The sequence below is a fragment of the Camelus dromedarius genome, chromosome 9, assembly GCF_036321535.1.
Source record: "Camelus dromedarius isolate mCamDro1 chromosome 9, mCamDro1.pat, whole genome shotgun sequence".
NCBI lineage: Eukaryota > Metazoa > Chordata > Mammalia > Artiodactyla > Camelidae > Camelus > Camelus dromedarius.
In genome coordinates this window covers 31,958,366-31,980,545 of record NC_087444.1, presented here as the reverse complement: position 1 = coordinate 31,980,545, position 22,180 = coordinate 31,958,366, and the positions used below count along the sequence as shown (strand labels likewise).

Genomic DNA, 22,180 nt, shown 5'->3' with positions numbered 1-22,180 from the left:
TAATTTCATTGCCCTAAAAATCCCTTGTGCTCCATCTATTCATTCCTCCCTCCATCTCCCCAAACCCCTGGAAACCACGATCTTTTTATTGTTTCTGTAGCTGTGCCTTTTCCAAAATGTCATTTGGTTGGAATCGTACAGTTTGTAGCCTTTTCAGACTGGTTTCTTTCATTTAGTAATATGTCTTTTTAAGTTTCTTCTGTGTCTTTCATGGCTTGATAGATCTTTTTGTTTACTGCACATATATTTTTTAATTTACATATATGTACTGTTCATTGTTTCTAAGAACGTTTAGAGATTTAGCTTTTTAAACTTACATAGTTATCAGAGGAATAAAGCCAACCACAAAATAAGAATTAACTCAAAAAGATACATACACCCTGCTATTAACAGCAACATTATTTATAATTGCCAAGATATGGAAGCATCTTAAGTGCACATCGATAGTTGAATAGGTGGGAGCTTTTTCATTTTGTGTGTGTGTGTGTGTGTGTGTTCCTAACATTTGTCCACATCAATTTCATTTCTTACCTATGACTTCACTGAGCTCATGGAAAGCTAGGTAAGTGTGATATTTAGTCACATACTGTGCAGACACCTTCTTCCTTGGTTTTCCTCTGTTTCCACAGAGTTGGTTTTGTGTGGTTGCTTATTTAACCTCTCTCTGTCACGATGGAGGCTTTTTAAATAATTGGAAATTGGAGATTGTTCTCTCTTCTGAAATAGTGGAACAAGAAACTGCTTGGGAATTTTGTGTACCTGGATGGATACATCTACTATCTGGGTTGGCACTAGGGTGGCTGGACAGGTTTTCCAAAGCCATTCCAAAGGAGGGGGTGAAGTGGGGATGGGGGTAGGGTTGTTGGGGGGAGTGGTATGGTGGTAAGGATAAGCTAGGTTATGTTACAGTAACAGACATCCTTCAAACGCCCAGAGGCTTAAAACAACAAAGTTTATTTCTCACTCAAACCACATTTCCATCATGGGCTGTGCACGTCACAGTCACTCAGGGACCTGGGCAGACAGTGGCATTATCTGTGGTGGATCTGGGTTTCAGGGGCAGGAAAAGAGAATCTGGTCAATCACATGCTGGCTCTTAAAACTTCTGTCAAGAAGTTCCCATTTCCTTGTTGCCAAAGGAGTCCCATGGTCATGCCTCAGTCTAGCAAGGATCTGTATTCTTCTGGGAGAGGCACCATCTTTAAATGAGCAGTAATACAGTCTGAACACAGAGAGCTCTTTGGAAGGAAACACTGGAATTTATGGCCTGGCCAGGAGTGGATGGCTACTCACTTGGCTGGCACTCTGGCTGAACGCCAGGGGAAGAGCAGAATGCTATTAAGTATTTTACCATTACAGGAAAAGCTGAGGGCTGCCATTCAGGAGGCAAGGAAATGCTTCCTGTGATGTATTTAGCAAGGTAAGAAAACATCATCCCTTGCTAGGTGAGGGGAAGGGTAAAATCCTAAACCTACATTTTAAAAAATCAAATTACTCCTTTCTGAGTGTGCTTTAGGAGTCAATGCTCCTTCTCACTACCGTTCCAGAAGAGTAACAGCCTCTGCAGTCTATGCCTGGGTGACAACTAAGGTACAAAAATGCAAGAAGATGCCCCCTCCCCCAAAACTTGCTGAACTGTGGGTATCAGGATCAGCTTTTTCCTCTGAGAATATAGAAACAACACCTTTCCTCTAACAACTGTTTCTGTTCCTGAGAATAATGCAGGTTCTTTCTGGCAACATGGCTTCTCTCTAGGGAGAAGGCTTGAAGGAGAAAGAACATATGGTATCTGCATTCAGAGGGATCAGAGTTCAGTCCTCCTTTTGCTATGAAATAATTCTGCCTTTCTATAAATTTAAAACTGTTCAAAAATATAAAGTCTATTAAAAAAAAAAAAAAAAACCACCTTTTTTAAACAGAAGAGTTAGGGGAGGAGGGTAATGTCCAGAAGAGCCAACCAATCAGGACCCATTGGTTTAGAGCAAGAAAGTTTTATTGTGTGAATTTACTGACATTTGGGTTGTGGGGTTTTTTTTTTTTTCTCTTTATTCTTGTCCTTAAAATGAGAGTTTAATTAAGATTTATAATCTAGTGTTCTCATTTATTGAGTTTATTTCAATAACTAACTTTCTCATTTCTAAAATTTCTGATCTTGGTTACTTCTACCCAGTAGGATGCTGGTAAACTGTCTCTCTGAAAACAAACTGAAATGCCTGATTTGTAGCGTTTGCTGATTTCTGTGGTGTAAGTACTCCTAGCACTTCAAGCTACAAAGTGATTTAACAACCAGCTCTTGTGAGTTTCAGTACACCACTGCTCTTGTCTAAATTTGCTTCATAATTCCTTGTTCTTGTTCAGTGAAATGTATTCTATTCTCTTTCTCTTTTATTATTATTTTTTTGGTGGGGGAAGGTAATTAGATTTATTTATTTTTAGAGCAGGTATTGGGGATTGACCCTAGAACCTCATGCATGCTAAGCATGCACTCTGTCACTTGAGCTATATCCTTCCCCCTGTTCTCTTCCTCTTTGAATATCCAAACATTCTTCAAGTCTTTTATGAGGACATTCTATAAAATTAATTTTATTTGGGGTGAATTTTCTTTATATCATTTTTTGAAGTAAAGTTGTACAACACAGTGATTCAATATTTTTATAGATGATACTCCATTTCATTATTAGGAAACAATGGCTGTATTTCCCTGTACTGCACAATATATCCTTGTTTCTTGTTTATTTTATATATAGTAGTTTGTATCTCCTAATTGTGTACCCCTCTTGCCCTTCCCCTCTTCCCTCTATTGTCTGCAGTCTTAGCATTTGATTTCTTCTCTCCCTACAATCCACAGTTGGGTTTAGCAATGGGCTCCATCCAGGTCCCCACCCCTTTGGGCCTTATTCTAGAACCGGGTGTGCTGATTCAGCCATCAGGGGATATCACAGACCAGGCAGGCAGTCAACAAGGTTGGGAGAGTGGGGATTGCTCCAAGTCCTCCCGCCGCCTTTCTGGGCCTGTGTCTTGATGAACATCTCCTGTCCAACCAGCATGCATGAAGCTCCCACCCAGCCGGCCCCTCCAAGCTGCGAGCCTGCCTTTGGTTCTTGTGTACAGCCCTTCCAGGCCCCTCAGTGCCTGGGACCTCACAGCCTTCAGCTTCAGGGAGCCCAGCAAGCTTTGGCTTCAGCCCTATTCACCACTTTGCCTTTTTGCGCCATTTCTCGCCCACAGAAATATTCACCTCATTTTTGGGTCAGGCGTTATGTTTTCTGTTTTCTAGTTGTATCTTTTCTGTATCACTGTTGTGTTTTGGGGTGAAAGTGGGTATCACGTAACTGGAATGCTGGCACTGCACGAGGCCTCCCTCCCCCATTTCACCCCCCTCCCCAGGCCTTGCCAGAGCACACCTCACACTGCTCCCCCACCTCCCCACTTCCCCTTATCCCCAGCCTTTCTGGAACCTTGCTCCCCTTCTCACTCCCTTTTTTTCTCAGAACTCCCTCCCCACACTGTGGCTTGCATGCACCCCTCACACCTGCAGTCACTTGGGTACCTGCTTCACCCCAGTCTCACTCTCTGACACTTGATCCCATCTGGACCCTCTGTTGCTCAGTCTGGACTCTGGCCCGCACCCTACCCCACTCACCCTGAGGTACCTGTAATCACTCACAGCAAATAAGTTGGGAAAAAAGGATATGTGAAGACCTACAAAAATTTAGAAAACCTTCTGCCCAAGAATCGCCACTTCAGGAAACACAAGTAAATCATTTATAACACTGAGGAAAGCTTTTTTTTTTGCCATGACATGAAATCTAGATTTCTTAAAAAATAAAATCTGAGCAGCATTAAAATTAAATTTTTGTGCAGTATTAAGAAAAAATGATTTTGTAAAGACAAACTAGGAAAACATCTACCGCTCAAGACAAAGTCTAATTTCCCTAAAATAGAAAGGTAGGTAAAAATCGTTGAGGACTGGCAGTTCAATAGCAAAATGGTGTTGACGGGAGGGTATAGCTCAAGTGGTAGAGTGCTTGCTTAGCATCCACAAGGTCCTGGGTTCAATTCCCAACACCTCCTCTAAAAAATAAATAAGTAAGTTAAACCTAATTACCTCCCTACACACCATAGCAAAATGGTGAGACAAGAATGGGCAGCACCCCTAAAAGAGAAAATACATAATACCAATAAATTGAAAAATTGCCAAACCTCACTAAATCAAAAATAAAAAAGCAGTTACATAATCTATTTTTGCTACTTAAACAGGCAGTTTTAAAAAATGGCAATAGAGGGAGTTGGCAAGTACGTAGTAGGTATTTTTGTTATTACTGCAACAGCGTAAGTTGGTAAAAACTTTTCAGCAGGCTACATCAGCAATGTGTTAAAATGTTAAGTGTCTCCACTCTTTGACCCAACAACTCTACTTCTCGGAACACATCCTGAGTGAGTATCAGTGGGGCAGGGAGGAGCTGGATCCTGTGTTCACCGTGGGCAACACAGCACAGTGGAAGCCCCCAGATGCCTATCACTAGGAGCCATGAAGTAAATGCTGGGGCAGCTACATGCTGGAATGATGCCATTGTTGAGAGTGAGGTACATCCACATTGCATTTGAGAGATACACTGGTAAGTGAAAAGGCAGGCTGCACAACAACAAATGTTCACATTTTTGTAAAAGGAAAGTACGTTGATATATGCAAACAGAAGGCAAACAGTTCACCAAACTGTCAGCAATGGTGATCCCAGAGAGGTAGGGACATAGAGCACTTGTATGTTTTTTTAATATATACACACACACACATCTTTTTTTAATGAGCATATATTAGTCTAATAAGCAGAAAAATACAAGTAAAAACAAACCATGATTAGTAAAGCGTTTCATAATTATTTTTAAATTTCTTAACATAATGAATATGGGTATAGCTCTAATTTATCCATCCTTATTCATACAGACAATGTATGAATTAAAGTAACCAATAGTGGTATTAAGGATGAACAGCATTAGTTTTCACTTGATCATAACTTCCTTTCCAAACTCTGCAGCTCACCTCCAGGCAGTGTGACACCCATGGGTAAGAATCAACTCACTGGGCCAGTTGCGTCAGAAAACCACCTGAAGTCCTCTGGCTGCTGTGACTGACAACAGGTACTTGAGCAGACAGAGCAACTGCAGGTGGTGAAGGTAGGCCTGGATCATCTCCCTTGCCAGGCCAGTCCCTCTGAAGATTCACTGACTTCCATGCTTCTCCCCAGATCTGAGGTTCACACAAGTAGCCAAGATGCTCACACAGGGAGAAACAGGGATATCCTCTGGCATAGAAAACAGGTAAAAGGGATGGGCTGGAACATCTCTGAATTTGAGTAGGAAGGTAACCAGGGGCAAGAGACATTTGTATCAAGTCTCTTGTCACAAAGGACAGAGAAGGGGGGCCACTCCCCATGCTCCATCCACGCATGGGGCTCATACAGCTGTGCTGCCCGGGCCACTCCTGCCCTCTGCCCACACCACTCTCATTCTTCAGGGGCTGGAAGTTGGTCCCAACACCCCTGGCCAGAAAACAGGCAGGAGATCCTAGGGCCAGCAATTACCACCAGTGACCACATTATTATAAAGCTGGGGGAAACTATGTCTTTCTTCCCTCTCCTTTTAAAGGAGAGAGGGAAGAAAGACTAAACTTTTCAAAATGCATTTTTTTCCTACCTTCCCCCATCATTTGCACAATTTTTGTCAAGTCCAAACGTAATTTAAAATGAGGTAGGTAGTTTCTCTCTACTCGTGCCTTCATCTCTGTGGTGACTGTCGAGGGCTAGGCCGTGAAAGCACTAGTGTCCACGCAGGGGGAGCGCCAAGGGCGGGCACCACTGACTGCTGCAGCTTCTCAGTTGGCTATTTTCTCAATCTCGTCCAAATCATCCGTATCCAGTCTTTCTATTTTTTTATCTGGGGGGAGAAATGGAATTCAAAGAGAGATCAACATGGGGTTACACAGAGACAAGCACCAGGGAAGGGGCCACACAGCAGGGAGAGAGGAAACTCAGGTCTCCGCCCCCTAGGAACTTCTGTGCCTCTGGCCACAGGGATCCTTCACGGAACCCCAGAGGCTTCCAGTGACTGAGCGAGGGACACTGACAACAGTCAGAGCACTGGGCCCCTCAGCCTGGCCAAGGGGGACTGTCATTCAAGTCCCTGAGCCCCAAACTCTCCAGGTGTGCTCTTTGTGAACTTCTGCGTTGTAGGGAAGGAGGAGAATGGGACGGAAACAAAGGCCTCTCTCAGGGACACAGGAAAACCTCCCCTCCCCCCTGACTCGCCCCTGTAAGGCAAGGGCGGGGCAGGGACCCTCCAGGGGACTCACTGAAGTGCTCCTGGATTCTGTTCAGGATGTTCATGCTGTGCTTGCTGTCCACCATGTTCACTGCCAGGCCCCTCTTGCCAAAGCGGCCGGTGCGCCCGATCCGGTGCAGGTAGGTCTCATTGTCCGGGTTCCCATCCTTGTCCACGGGGAGGTCAAAGTTGATGACGACAGACACCTGTTCAACGTCGATGCCTGCAGGGAGGAGAGGTGGAGAGGAGTAAGGCGGGACGTAACTCACTGTCACCCACACTCGGGCCTGCACACACCAACCTCAGGTGGAAGAAGAGTCTGGGACGGGCCAGCTCTGGGATTTGGACAGAGGGGCAGGTGGCAGAACCCAGACGGGAAAAACAGAACTTTCACAGATGCTGGCCAAATTACAAGATCAGTCAAAGCCTCTGCTGGGTACAAGTATGTGGAGAAGCAGCTAAAGCCTCACTAGGGACCCCAAGAAGAGCAGGCACCGTTCTAAACCACCAAATCAAGACTCCTGGTTTCTGTGAAAGTTCTCATCTGCTGAGGGAATCTAAACAGGCTCTCCTAGCAAACAGTGTCGCCACCAAGCACACCTGCTCTACCCCACACCACCAGAGTGTCCCCCACACGAGGATTTCTCTTGCTCCCCTGAGCCTAGCATACTGAGGTACGTTCTGTGCTCACCGCGGGCACACACATTGGTGGTGACCAGAACCTTCTCTTTGCCCTCTCGGAAGCGCTCAATCACGGCAGCCCTCTGCTCCACCACCATCTCACCGCTCAGCAGAGCCACCTGGTGGCCTTCTTTTGAGAGCTCTGCTGCCAGCCAGCTAGCTGTTTTACGGGTCTGGAGTGAAAAGAATTGTTTTAAATGAAGATACCTGTAAAAAAAAAAATGAAGACCCCTGCAGAAAAGTGGCTTATTGCCATTAACATGCATAAAGGCTCAGCTGAGTTCAGTCAGGAGATCAGGCTTAAATTTTCTCTATTTTTTAGCCACGATTTTTCTAGCATGAATAACTCAATGATCTTAGTGTTCATCTAGGAAGACTGTGGTTTGAGCCAAATGTTTTCTTTCCTAAATACTCTATAGTCTTAATGCTTTAATTTGGGGGGTGGTGGTAATTAGGTTTATTTATTTTTGGAGGAGGTACTGGGGATTGAACTCAGGACCTAATGCATGCTAAGCATGCGCTCTACCACTTGAGCTATACCTTCCGCCCTATAGTCTTAATACTTTAAAATTATTTCCTTAGATGTTACTTGGAGTTTTTTCCAAGTTATCTCTAACAAGTGGGATCAAAGAAGGTTTAGCTCTTGCAGTCTTCATCTTACAACTCATTACAATCTGAGAGAATCTGTCCTGGGCCAGATGTAGGGGATTCATTTCCTTTCCAGCTGTGTGGAGGGAACCTGGCCCCAGCACTAAGGTGGAGCTGACTGAGAGGGAGGGGTGGGGCCACACCCTCCAGGGAGCTCCTCCCCCACAGGCCTCCTCCTCCTCCTCCTCCTCCTCCTCCTCCTCCTCCTCCTCCTCCTCCTCCTCCCCCTGCTCCTGCTGCTGCTGCTACTCACATGACAGAAGATCATCGCTTGAGCGATGGTGATGGCCCCATACAGGTTGCACAGGGCCTGGAACTTCTCGTCTCTGTTATTGCACAGGACGTAATACTGCTTGATGGTGTCCAACGTCTCCTCCTCGCGCTTCAGTTTGATGATATTTGGGTCTGGAACCACTTTCTGGGCAAATTTCCATACAGAGTCTTCAAAGGTGGCAGAGAAAAGCAGCATCTGGCAGTTCCTGGGCAGCATCCTGCAAGGGAAGGCCCAGGTGTTCGGCATGACCCGCCCAAATGTTTCACTGGGAGGTACAGAAGCACGGCCTCCCGGGCCAGGGTGACCTACACCCCCAGGAAGGCAGCAGAGAGGAGAGGAGCACTGCAGGAAGGAGGTGCGAGCAGACACAGGGCAGGGACGGGGTGCCAGTAGTTCCCTAAGTCTCCTTCCTCAGCGCAAGCTGGGAGTGTGGTCCATGCTGACACGGAAATGGCCCATCAGACAAATGCTCCTGGAGCAGTGGAGGAAAGAACCTGGCAGGGGCAAAATGGAGTCTGGAGAGTTCCTCCTGCCTCAAGTGTCCCTACCTCTGGATGCGGATGCTCTGATCTTGGTGGCCCTGAGTAGCTATCATCACGTCAGCCTCATCCAGAACAAACACCTTAATCTTCTTGGGGTCAATGAACTTGAGCTTGGAGCACCAGTCCAGAACGGTCCCAGGAGTGCCAATGACAATGTGCTCACTGATCTTCTGACCTCTTTCCACTGTGGAGACAAGATTTGTCTGTGGGTATTTTCATGGCTAAACCAGCTTTAGAAAAGAAAGCCTTGCCCATCCTTCCAGATCTAGTAGAACAAGTTAACTCAAGATTTCAAAATATACAGAAGTATTATCCAAAATTCCTGGGTTCTTCCACTACAAGATGGGCATCCTGACACTCGTGTCACTGCACTGTTGGGATTAAATCCTCCACACTGAACCCTCCATAAGTATTAGTTTCCCTTTTCCTACTTTCTCCTATAATTCACCATCATCGAACTCTCTCTCTGGCATTACTCATCCTTTTCATACCATCCTTCACTCATGGTTCATTAATTTCCTCATGAATTGGTAGTTTAGACTCCAAGGATCTTGGCCCCATGGTTTCTTGCTTTGTTAGATATTCTAATTGTGTAGATAATTTTCCTCAGTACAAATTCTCTTTAAAATACACATTACTCTCAAATTATACCTGGTGGGAGTAGAGGGATACAGCCAAGTATAAAATTACTAATGCACTGTAGCCTTTGACCAATACTTCCACTATTAGGAATCAATCCTATACGTATATGAATATGTGTGAAGTAACATATCCAAGGATATGCATGTATCAAAACATAGCTAATTAGGCAAAATGATACACCCAATATAAGATACCAATAAAAGTATAAAACTGTTTAGGAACCGATATTGAGCAATCTCCAAAATACATTATTAAATGTGAAAAAAAAATTGCAGAGCAATTTGCATACCAAAAAGGGCAAAAAAGAGTACAGATAATATACGTACGTGTATGTGAATGTACATGTTATATATTTACACACACATGATTATTTGCCTGTAGCCGCACAGACTATCTCTGTAGGACACATAAGAATTAGTTAGTACTAGGTACCTTTAGGAAAGAGAACTAGGTGGTTGAAAGGTATGGGAGAAAAAAAAGTTTCTTCCATATATCCTTTCAATTTTGAAATGTGAATATCTTTATTTTAAAAATAAAGTTTAAGATTTGAGAAGGGGAGTTTGGAAGTCATCAACTATCTATTGGAAAAGTTTTAAATGAAGTCTTACATACGCTGTGGTTCTCATTGTCCATTGCCCATCAGTCTAAACTGAACTTCTAAAAAATGATACATTAGTTAATATATTAATTCTTTATACACAGTGAAGTCCCCTGCTATTTATTATAAAACAATCTAGAGAAGATACATGTTGTCACAAGATTCTGGTACACTACATTTGTGTGCACCCATCAGTTTGAGACATTAATACAAAAATATCCAACTTAATAACTATTAGTTAAAGTGTTCTTGCTGCATGCTGAAATATGACAATTTTCTCCAGGAAAAGCTCATTTGTGATTATTCATGTGGTAAACTGCACTAGTCATTTTCATTTGTTGACTGACAAACTATAGAAAATCAAGGGGGGAATCTGATAAACACTTTTTTGAAAATTAGCAAAGAGAGCCTGTCTCTACAATGAAAACAATCAGCTGTTATTTGCTGTCATGGTAACATTTAAGCTTAAGAGAAAATTAGAATTCATATTTTGAAAAAACCTGTAGGTGCAGTTATAAGAAGGCTGAGCATTTCTCCATGTATAAACCCCTCTGAGGAGTTTGGTGGTGATTATTAGTGCATTTTAAATGCTATTTAAAATTCTGTATAATGAAACATGTCAGCATTTGGAAGATCAGCATAACTCAGTAAGACAGGATTTTCCAAATGACTAAGGTATGATATAAAAAATCATTCTTGGGAAAAGATGCATTCAAAGTGCAAGAGAGAGACCAAGGAATTTTAATGTAAAAGCACCAAGAGTTTATTAATATGATTTCAGATGCCACATCGCAACTAACTTTTAAGTAATTACCCCTTGTTAAGTTTTGGTGTGGCATCCAAAAAAAAAGAGTATCTGTAATTATCTGAAAGGTCAGATTTTCTTCTCTTCTTCCAAAGTACTTAAAAAATTTCTCAATTTTAGCTTCCAATAGGGCAGAAATCAAGAGATAACCTGCAGAAACAAAAATGTTTTGGGGGTCCAAAACAATGTTTAAAGGAGTGTAAGAGACCACAAAGTTTAAGAACTTTTGGAATTATAAACTGCTGGGTGGAAGGGATGTCTCTCTTCTATTTCTTCTAGGTAATGCCAACTGCTTCCTGAAGTGATCGTGCCAGTGTATACTCCCCACTGGAGCACATGAGTGTTCCAATTCTTCCACATCCTTGCCAACACTTGGTGGTGTCAGACTCCCTCATTTATACCCGCTGAGAGGCATATAGTGGTTTCAACTGATGCTTCCCTGATGACTAGTGAGGCTCATCAATTTTTCATATTTACTGACCATCTGAATTCCTTCTTTTGTGACGCATCTATTCATCTGGGACTCTTTGTCCATTTTCCTATGAAAATGTTTACTTTTTTCTTATTAATTTGCAGTTTTATATACTTTGACAACTTCCCTATCACCCCTAATCTACCTGCTCCTCCCCCTACTCTAACGCACACTCCCTACACACTGCAGACAAGGAAGAAAGACTCGTTGGAAGGATTTCTGATTTTGATAAGACCAAGTGAACTGTCTGTGCTCTTAGATTACTCTTACTAATGCTGTGCTTAACTTTTAGAGAAAGAGATCTGACCCAACCTACCATCCTCAGTGCTAAGCCCTCCCTAGTAAGCAGCTTCCAGAACTCTGGATGCCAAATCCAAAACCCTGTCTCTTCAGTGGAAAAGTTCACACTTTAAGAACTCCATGTGATTTTAAAAAAAAACTTAAAATCTTATTTTAAGAGTGGAGAGGATTAATAACAAGTCAGCAAGTATTTAAATAGATTTGCTAAAAGCAGTGGATCTGGGCTCCAAGATCAGACTGAATCAGAAAGTTGAATATGGTCATCACATCTCCAAAATTCAAACATCCAGCCACCCACCCCGACTCACGGCATAGGTCTTGTCCCTTCATACTCACATTTATTGCCTCGAACAGCATAAGCAAGCTTTAGTTCTGGATGAAATTTGCCCATCTGCTCAATCACTTTTCCTGTTTGGAGCGCCAGCTCATATGTTGGGGAGAGGCACAGACACTGACAGGCAGATCATAGAGGATGAGTTTAGGAGAGCCTTGCAGTAACAGACAACAGGCTCTAAAGCAGCAAGTACACTGCTGTCATTACTACTTGAACAGTACAGGGAACCACATCCTTGTCAACCAGGTCCACCTCTCAGCTATAGATGGAAGCCTTCAGTAGAGAGCCCTGGCTTGGTGGATGCCTTCAGAAGCCACTGTTTCAGGTTGCTGATTCCAACTCAACTCTACCCAGGTCAGGGCCTGGTGTGCTATGGAGCTTTGCCTGAGCCACAATCTGAGGCATCAGAAACATTCAGGCTCCACCAGGAGCACTCTCATTAATCTCCCACCAGATGGTGCCACCCTTCCCAGGACAAGCAAGCCAGAGCCCCCAGGATTCCCCAGCCCTCACCTGGGGGTATCTCTCTGCTGGTTCCACTCGGCTGAGCATGGCTAGGACGAAGGCAGCTGTTTTACCAGTACCAGACTGAGACTGGGCAATCAGGTTTTGTGGACTGGATTAAGGAAGAACCGAGATGAAAATAATATTAGGTAAAACAATCAAGTGTCCAAATGTTCTTTTTGGGTGGTAGGAATATGGATATTCCCCCTTCATGCTCCTATTACCCAGGTTTTCTGCACTGAGCACAAAGATAATTTCTTTATATGTTGTTTAAAAAACTGCTTAAATATTAAGGGAAATAATGATTCTTTTAGATGGGCTCACACTAAGAAATCCTCACTCTAGACTCTAGCACAGCTAGAGTGCCCTCATTTTGTACCCCAAGGGGCCCATGGAAATTAAGACTGCAGAGTAAGATCTGTGCTGAGACAAGTCCCCGGGGACATTTTCTGTTGAGCCATATGTGTCTCCAGGACTTGGCTCCTTCTGTGTGCTCCTGTTTCTCATCTTTATGGAAAATTTAAAATACCAAGTCAGATGCTTTAGAGGGAACTTTCACATTTCACTTCACGTTTGTTGTGGAAATAGGTGGCATTTTTATCATTAAAAAAAGAGAAATAATAATAGAGTTGAATAAAAAAAAAGTTGCTACAAAAAGTATGATAACATTTATCTAAGGTTTAAAAATATGCAAACTCCTCTTTAGATTCTTAGGGACACAAAGATACGTGGTAAAAGGATAAAGAAGTTAGAGAATGACGACCCACGTCAGGATGAGGTTCACTTGGGTGGAAGACAGAGCTGTGAACAGAGAGGAGAACATGGGGGCTTCAGTTGTCAACTAGATTAATAACACTTCACTTTTTGGCAGGATGGGGTTGCAGAGATGTTCCTGGTTATTGCTCATGATACCTTTTTGTAGGTCTCAAAAATTTCAAAAACTTAAAAACCCAGCTTTTAAAATTGCATAGATTAACAGCACCAATTTTCTCTATCAGTTTTTATTAAGTAGAAAAAGCAGAAACTGTACTGAATTGCATCTGAGTCTCTCTGCACTTGTCCAAGCTGTTTCCCTGAAAGAAGTATGCTGTCCTCAATGGCCCATCTTGTGCTCAGGAACACTATGGCTCTTGGCGGGAGAGGTTAAACCAAATTCTTAAGAGGTGCACTGGGGTCTGTGATACTTACGGCTCAGCAAGCATCATGGGTAACGCGTTCTCTTGTATCTTGGATGGTCGATTGAAGCCCATGGCATAGACTCCCTGGAGAAGCTGTGGTTTCCTAGGAGGCCAAGGAGAGATAGGATGGATTCCTAGTTGTTGAAATTGTTTTAAAGGCCTAGAATTTTATTTTCCCATATATCTAGCAAAGAATGGTACTTCCCATCTGTCAGACGTATTTCCCTGTGCCTTAAGAGATACTATCTAAAACAAAACCGACATCTTTCCATACTAAATCTTAATCTGAAACAATTATGCAATTTATAAAATTCAGGCTAGTTTCCTTCTTTTCTTTCTTGGAGAAGTTCATCCTTTCAGCAGACCTACAAATCTGGTTGGCCTTGAATGACAAATGTTCCCTGGATACTGCAAGAATGCTATTTATTAATTCACAGTATAAAATAAATTATAAAGGACATAGCTAAAAATAAACACTGCTTACTATACTGCTAAGATACAGAAGTCCCTTTAGAGACTGGGATTTCACTTTACATTTCTCAGTGCAGATATTCCATTGAACCACAGTTCATTTTGTGTTCATGGATCTTACAAAGCCAGCTGCGCAAGAACTCGAGACAATCAAGAGGTAAGAAAATTGATTCAGCCAGTTTCTAGTAAACAGATAAGGGGAGTTCAGTTATACTGAACTTTACATATGCTCAGATTTACTCACTATGTCTGGTTAAAAATCAAGACTAGAAAAGCAACAACTTCTTATCTAAGTAGCCACACCTCAAGTATCAATTAAAGTTGCTCTTACAGTGCATTTATAATAAGCTCTCTGCTACCTCTAAATTGACAAGGTGTTTAACAAAAATCACACCAGATTATTTTTAAAGAAAAATTAAACCAAGTCAAGACTGTTCTCTAAGCCTTCCATAGAGTTTAAGAGACTCCCTAAAAGGCAGTTCTTCTGGTATATGCTGATTCTTTGGTTCAGAATCAAAGAACTTTGAAAAGTAACGTACTTCCATTTGGAAGAAAAGGCTATGAAGCTTAATAGATTCTGACTTGGTTGCCAAGGAAACAGAGTCACTACTGAACAAGGACTCAAGTGATCTAGGAGCTATCAGTGGCTCATTATTTCTCTTTTATTTTGCAGATCCAAATATTTTCAGTACAAGGTAGACCAAATATATTAGGTGACTTGGGTTTTATTCTTTGTTTCCTTTGGCTACTAATAACTAAATCAGAGAGAACTTGACTTTTCAAAGAGGAAAATTCAGCAATAGTTGGTCTGAGAGCTCCAGTCCTTTCAATGAAAGGAACTTAAAAAAAAAAATACTGATATTTGGAAAAGCAAACTGTCAGTTCAAGAAACAATAGAGCACATCCAGCTGCCCTGACAGTTATGAACAAAAGCAGAGATGACAGGTTTGCTGAAAAAAGCCCTTGACAGAGGAAATACACACAGGAAAGTATAACTTCCTGAAAACACTGAAAAGGCCACATTTAAAAAAACTTGTTCTTAGTGGGAGGGTGTAGCTCAGTGGTAGAGCGCCTGCCTAGCATACACAAGGTCCTAGGTTCGATCCCCAGTACCTCTATTAAAAAAGATAAATAAATTAAAGAACCTAATTACCCCCCCCAAAAATAAAAAGCTTGTTCTTAGCTACTGCTTCATTAACAACTTGATTTGGTTCTAGTTAGCTCTCTTCTTTTAAATGTCTCTTACTCTACAATGGTGGCAACAGTTGGAAGGAATGTGGCCTCTACTTGCCCACAGTGGGCATATGATAGATTCTGCTGAACAAAGACAAAGAATCCATTTATTCCACCACTTTCTTATTTACCACCTATTTTCTCTCTGGGATTTTGGTCCTGGCAGGCAGCAAGAGGTAGTTATGTCTTATGTTACTTGTAACACCCAGCACAGTGGCATGTACCTAAACCAATGACCCCTAAACACCCCTTTACTAACTTACTGAAGGAAACAAAACACTTGGTATGACATTTCATAATTCTCTGCCTTTAAAATAAGGACGCAGTAGAAGTCATTCTTAGCACAATGCCATAAATTTCTACCCTTAATGCTTAATCCAGGGTTCTGAATTTTTAAAAAAATTCTGGAATGTTGAAGGCTGCTTTCCACTGTAGGTATTGGGAATTCTGAACAGGCTTTTTTTTTTTTCTTTTTGACAGATTTTATAAAAGCAGATAAACTGTTCTTAAGACTGTAAACCCTATAGTCTAACAAAAGGGCTTACCTAATAAGAAATGTTCCTGACATCCAGAAATCACCTGTCAGCCAATATTTTATTGAAAGTTCTAAGAGCATAAAAGAAAAAAGACTTTCAGCTATGATGAATAAATCTGTGGCATTTAAAAATCCCTACCTAGAGGAAGAGAACTAGATAGCCAAGAGACAAGAGTGGGAAGGAGACCATCACTGTAAACTTTTTCATACTTTTTAACTTTTGAATCATGGTTAGTCAAAGAAGTAAATACATTAAGATTTTTGAAAAATAAAAGTGGAAAGTAAATTTCCACAAGATCTCAGATGCTAAGTGTTATAAAGTAGGGACTGGCAAAGAACAACTGTTCCAAGGAACGAACACTCACAGGCGTAGCTCCTCAAAGGACTTCACTGAGTAGAGTGGGGAGTTTGGATCCCGCTGCAGGACTTCCACCTGGTTGGTGTTATCGACAAGGTTGCTTCTGATCAGCTTGTTGAGTAAGGACTGGGCAGCTCTGTCCTCTGTCAGGAAAAAAAAAAAACAGTAGATCTTCATATTCATCAAGCAAACCTCACCCTCGTGAAACCTCTCTCTCCACGTCTGTACCCACACTGAGGTGCCAGCAAGGTGCAAGAAAGACACAATCACACCAAAAGGTCTCACTTTAAACTCCTGACTGCTAAACTCCAGTGGGCTGAGATGCCTTTCTATACTCCACTCCTCACCCCCACCTGCGTTTGTGCGCGTGTTCTCCACCTTCACCCCTGTAACTTGGACATCTGTGCCTGGAGGCTAACCCCTGACTTGTACAACAGGCCCCATCCCTTCTTGCTGAAAGGGCATTTCTCCCAGCACTGACCTTCTCTCTCGCATTATCAGTTTCCCCCTCCAATGGATCATTCCCACCAGCACATGTACACGTTTTAACATCTCTCACTGTAAATCTGCTTCCTCCTTTACCCCACATCCCGATCCAGTTACTGCCCTGATTCTCTGCTTCCCTTTGTGGAACACTCCCTGACAAGGCTGTCTGTACTCATAGCTCCACTTCCTCTTCTCCCCTTCCCTGTGAAATGTACACTGAATAGATTTTTAATTTAACCTCCCCATTTGACCTTAACAGCCCTTGTCAAGTTCACCAATGACTTCTACACTCTAAATCAACTGAACAGAACAATTTTCAGTTCTTAACCAACCTAGTACCTACCTATATATGATTCCCTACTTTTGAAACATTTCCTTCTTCTGGTTTCTGGGATACTACTCTCTTTTGATTCTCCTTCTATCTGACTGACTGTTCTCAATCTCCTTTGCTGATTCTCCCTCATCTCCTTGATCATATAACTAAGAGTACCTCTGGCTCCAGAGAGGCATGTCCTGGATGATATAACATCTCTTGCTACAGGGTTTCAAAGAGTAGTTACCTTTCTCTTCTTCATCTGTTTTCTCTGGAGTGGCATTGGCTTTGATAACACCTACACAAGAAAACAGTTGTCATAATCAGAAAGGCAAATATTAAATCCACTCAAAAGGTGGGACAATATAAATATCAAACCTTATTTAAGTGGTCAAAATGTAAATAGTTGGCATTTCTTTATGTTTAATGGATTTTTATTCCTAGGAAATTTAATGCATAAGAAAATTTCAAATTTCTAGAAATGCTGGCTGACTTTAAAGTGATCAGAATATGTCACCTCTGATTTACTTATCCTAATTTAAAATATAGCATTGTATTAGCACACATGATTAGACATGAGAAAGAAAATAAAGGTATTAAAAATTAAAAGAAAGTAAAATGACCACTTGTAGAATATATGATTGTAAACTTACAGGACTTCAAACGAGTATCAACTTAAAAATGACTACAAAATAAGATATCTCAGCAAAAGATTAAAAGAGCTATGTACAAAATAAAAAGAAATCAATGGCTTTTATAGATACAAACAGATATAATTAAAAAGATTCTACTTATAATAGCATCTAGAAATATAAAATACTGCACCCAGAAATAAAGTTAACAAAAAATATGAGACTTACATGAAAAAACCTTTAAAACATTCATAAAATAATGCAAAGAGATAAAGCTAAAAAGTCCATAAACTAAAATGGAATTCTAAGATATTCAATTAACTGAAAAGGCAGGAAAAGAGGCAGAGAAATAAAATATGAAGGGACAAACAGAACAGTAAAATAGTAAACAGCAAATAGTAAAACTGTTAACCTAAACCCAATCACATCAATAATTACATTAAATATAAACAGATAAAATACTCTAACTAAAAGGTAGAAATTATTAGAATGGATTTAAAAGCAAGATTCAACTGTCAGCTGTCTACAAGAGCAGGTGGCAATACAGCTCCATGGTAGAGCACTTGCTTAGTATGCACAAGGTCCTGGGTTCAATTCCCAGTACCTCCATTAAAAACAAACAACAACAGAAAATACCTCTGAAAAGAAGAGTAAAGTAAACCCAAAGTAAGTAGAAAGGAAAAAAATAGAGAGTAGAAACCTATGAAATAAAAGACAAATGTTCAAGGAAACTAACATTGTCAAAAGCTGGCTCTTTGAAAAGATAAAAAAACTGATAAGCCTCTAGACAGACTCCTCAATAAAAAGAGTAGAACACATATTTCCACTTTTAGAAATGGAAAGAGAACAACAAGTTCATACTGTATAGCACAGGGAACTGTATTCAACATCTTTAGTAACTTACAGTGAAAAAGAATATGAAAATGTATATTATGTATGACTGAAGCATTATGCTGCACCAGAAATTGACAAAATTGTAAATTGATTATACTTAAAAAAAATATATATATACACACAAAAAAAGGTGGGGGACATCATATATCCTACAGTCATTAAAATATTCCTAAAGGGCACAAAAAGGGATTTGAAAAAAATGGAAAGACATTTGGTTTCTGTAAAGACTCAACAGCATATAGATGTTAAGTTATAAATGTATCATGTCTCAGGAGAAATACCAAAAGATTCTTTTTCTTCTTAGAACTAGTCAAGTTGATTCTAAAAGGATATGTATGGAAAATAAGCAAGAACAGCCAAGAAAACTCTAAAAAAGATCAATGAATGGAGACCAGCACTCACAGATATTAAAGCATGTCATAATGCTCCAGCAATGAGAAATATGATACTGATACATGAATATGCAAAAGAAACTTGATAGATGAGAAAATGCTGAGTTTAGTATATTATACAAGTGTATCTCAAACTAGAGAGGAAAAATGTACTAATACAAAAGTGGTATCGAAACAAATCTGTAGCCATCTTGAAATTTAAAAGGTGAAACACACTAGAGAAAACAATTTAGATCCATATCTCACAAAGCACACCAGGAAAAATTCCAAAAGGATCAAAGACTAACTATGAAAACTGACTCAAATTTCAGAAACAATAATGTAAAACACTGATACATTTGACTATATAAAAATGTTTGTAGAGCAAAAATACACAAGAAACAAAGTCTAAAGACAAATAAAACTGGCAAAAGTATTAAAACTTCTATCACAGTTAAAATATGAAGTTCTTCATAATTAGAAGAGAAAAAGCTCAATAGAAAAGGAAATACAAATTCTTTTAAACTTATGAAAATTTTCAACCTTACTCATGAAATACAAATGAAAATGCTGATCCACCTATCAGATCAACTTCAAGGTTTTGACTAAAAATTCTGTGGTGAGGCTATAGGGAAGCAGACATTCTTATGCTTTATTGATAGAAATGTAAATTATATAATACTATGGAGGGTACTTTGAAAATACTACTAAAAATTGCAAATGCATATACTTTTGACCATGGAATATCCATTTTGGGAGAATTTATCCTATAAACATATTTGCATACATGTAAAAAGAATTAAGTTCATAGTTATTCCACGAAGCAGTGTTTACAAGAGAAAAAGAATATGGCTGGAAAAAAAGAAAAAAATAGAATATAACCAATCCAAGTATCTATCAAAAGATAACTGGTGGCGGGGAACATATAGCTCAAGTGGTAGAGTGCATGCTTAGCATGCATGAGGTCCTGGGTTCAATCCCCAGGACCTCCATTAAAAAAACAAACAAAAAAAAAACCCCAAAAAAACTTAAAGAAAGCTTCTTTCCACATTGCAGCTATGAGTGCAAAGTGAAGCACACACATAGCTTATAGTTACTAGTGACTTACCATTGGTATCTGGTTTGACTTTCTCTTCCTTGATCTGCAAACTACTCATCTGAAGGGGAATAAAAAGAAACACTTAAGAGCAGAGCTATGTAATAACCAAATACCACGAATTACAAATGACCCTTAAAAACCAGAGTTTGAACTTTTAAGGGTCCATTTATCCATGGATAAACAGTACGGTACTACACAGCCCGTGGTTGGTTGAATCTGATGATGCAGAACCACATATATGGAGGGGCAATTTCAACAAATTCAGAGATTTTTCAACTACAGGAAGGATTAGGGGCTCATAAACCCCATATTATTCAAGAGTCAACTGTATTTATTAAGCTAATGTACACAAGACTATATGGTTAAAAAAAAATGGGGAGAGAGTCCTCCCCAACTATTAGGAAGCAATGTTTTAACACATTTACTTATACCAGCCACCCAATAAGCAGAGTGGTTAAAATCAGATACCAAGTATGTTTGGGTCTGTATTTGTGCTATTCATATCACATCTAGACTAGGGTCATAGTAAAAAGATTTGAAATCAATTCTCAGTAACTGTCACTCAGGGAAGATCTGATGCTAAATACTAGATTTAAACTCTAGAGTACAGAACCATATCCTTTATAATACTTTGTGATTTGAGGATAACTGACAATTTTATACCTCTGACCTAATTCCTCCTGAACTCCAGTGCCACATTTCCAAGTGGGTACTGTACAGAAAGGAGTTAACATAGCAAGTCTGACTGCTATCCTTAGGCAAGTCAGCTTGCAAAGCTAGCCCCTGGCTGGCATCTGGGGAACCTGGATTTTGAGAGGGTTCCCACTATCCCCAGAACTACTGAGGGGTTCACTAATTATGTTTATGAAAACTTGTGGTTTATGTTAACACCTACTTTCCTTCTAGGAGTCTGAAATTTTGGTACCTGTTTGGCAGAGATGACTATGTGCTAGGTCTCCAACAGAACCCCCAAGCACCGAGTCTCTAACGAGCTCCCCTGAAAACACCTCATCCATGGCTAGAGGAATTAAACATGAATTCAACATGAATTAAACTGGGAGAGGATTCTTGGAAGCTTGTGCCTGCTTTCCTCTCGACTTTGCAACATGGGCCTTTTCCTTCTGATGATTTTGCTTTTCATTGTAATAAATCATAGCTGTGAATACAATTAATTATATGCTGAGTCCTGTGAATCCTCATCAGTGATCATCGAATCTGGACACTTCTTGAAGACTCCCAACACAGATAGCTAACCAAACTGTACTCCTTTCCTCAAATTCGGAGCAGCCAAACCTGAACTCTTCATCCTAAATATCAAATCTGCCTTTCCTCCCACTCCCTTAGTCCTGTTATTAGCACTTTTATTAATAACACCTTGTAAGATCCAGCCTGAAAGCAGTAATCTTTGCCTTTATCTCCCTTCTCTTCTTTTTCCTAAATCTTTGTACCTCCACAGTTATCTCCTGAATCCCTCATCTCCACTTTCACCATTCAACATAGGCCCTCTACCTCTGGACTATTAGAGTAACTTCCACACACATCTCCTCTTCTTTAGACATCACTCCTAATATATTCTGTTCTCTGCAGTCCAATAAATCTTGCCAGCTCTAGATCTAATCTTGTCAGTATCCTTAAAAATCCCCAAACCAACCAAGTAAGGCCTCTCCTCTTTAAGTACTTAAGTCCAAAGTACACTCCCTACAATATTTTCTATACTGCTTCTACTACAACCCAATAATCTTAAGCTGCAGCAGAAATGAGTTCTGATTCCTGTTCTCTAGGCAAGTCCAGCACTTCGGTGCATTCTGTTCTTTTAAAATGCCATTAATCTTCATTTCTATCTTAAATGACTATTCTCTGATATCCAGCACAAATGTAAAATAAACCTTAATCTGTTATTCTGCAAAGAGCTACAAACTGCCAACCATGTTAAGCATGCATCTAAAAAAATGTTAAGAGTAACACAGATTCACCCAGAAAACAGAGAAATCAGAAAGAGAGAATCAGCATTTGAATATGTCTTTCCTTACAATCGCCACTGAGAAGCGGGGGTGCAAGGCAAGACAGACAGAATACATAGCGGGGACGGATTTGCCATAGGATAAAAGTCTTTAAATGGCCCAGACAAGAGAAAAAGGCTCCAGATTGGTTTCTTCAGCTTTAGGCACAAATAAGGGTTAAATGATTCCCCGCGGCAAACCTTAAAGGTGTGTGGGCCACCGCTTTCCCAACCCGGGCAGTTCCCTGGACTCCAAGCAGGGTCCGCTTGGGCCCTCCTAGTATGTTTCCCCCGCATGGAACTGAAGCAACTAACCGATTTAACAGCCGCTTCCTGCTCGTCCACTGCCAGAGCCCACGAGTCAGTGGCCATGGTCCCGGGGAAAGGAGGCTGACTCGCGAAAAAAGGACCACAAGCGCGGCAACAGCGGCCCTGAGCCCGCCGCAGGCGCGAGAACAACACTCACGCAGACCGGAAGCGACGGTGCGCAAAG

At 40.8% G+C, this 22,180-nt stretch overlaps 1 protein-coding gene across 2 annotated transcripts; it reads right to left on the bottom strand.

Annotated features, from left to right (window-relative positions):
• Positions 1–5,669: 5,669 nt before the first annotated feature.
• LOC105097711 (ATP-dependent RNA helicase DDX19A) lies at positions 5,670–22,164 on the bottom strand. 2 transcript variants are annotated; one of them, XM_010990293.3, is made up of 12 exons: positions 22,003–22,164; positions 19,698–19,746; positions 16,940–16,990; positions 15,901–16,036; positions 13,307–13,399; positions 12,128–12,230; positions 11,617–11,731; positions 8,470–8,647; positions 7,901–8,138; positions 7,010–7,172; positions 6,350–6,541; positions 5,670–5,934 (listed from the first exon to the last, which is right to left on the bottom strand). In XM_010990293.3, the coding sequence occupies exons 1-12, from the start codon at positions 22,057–22,059 to the stop codon at positions 5,873–5,875; spliced, it is 1,437 nt and encodes a 478-aa protein (XP_010988595.1). In that variant the 5' UTR covers positions 22,060–22,164; the 3' UTR covers positions 5,670–5,872. The 2 variants fall into 2 exon arrangements, with proteins under 2 accessions (XP_010988595.1, XP_064345048.1); XM_064488978.1 differs by lacking the exons at positions 15,901–16,036; positions 16,940–16,990; positions 19,698–19,746; positions 22,003–22,164 and adding an exon at positions 15,546–15,600.
• Between the last annotated feature and the right edge of the window lie 16 nt (positions 22,165–22,180).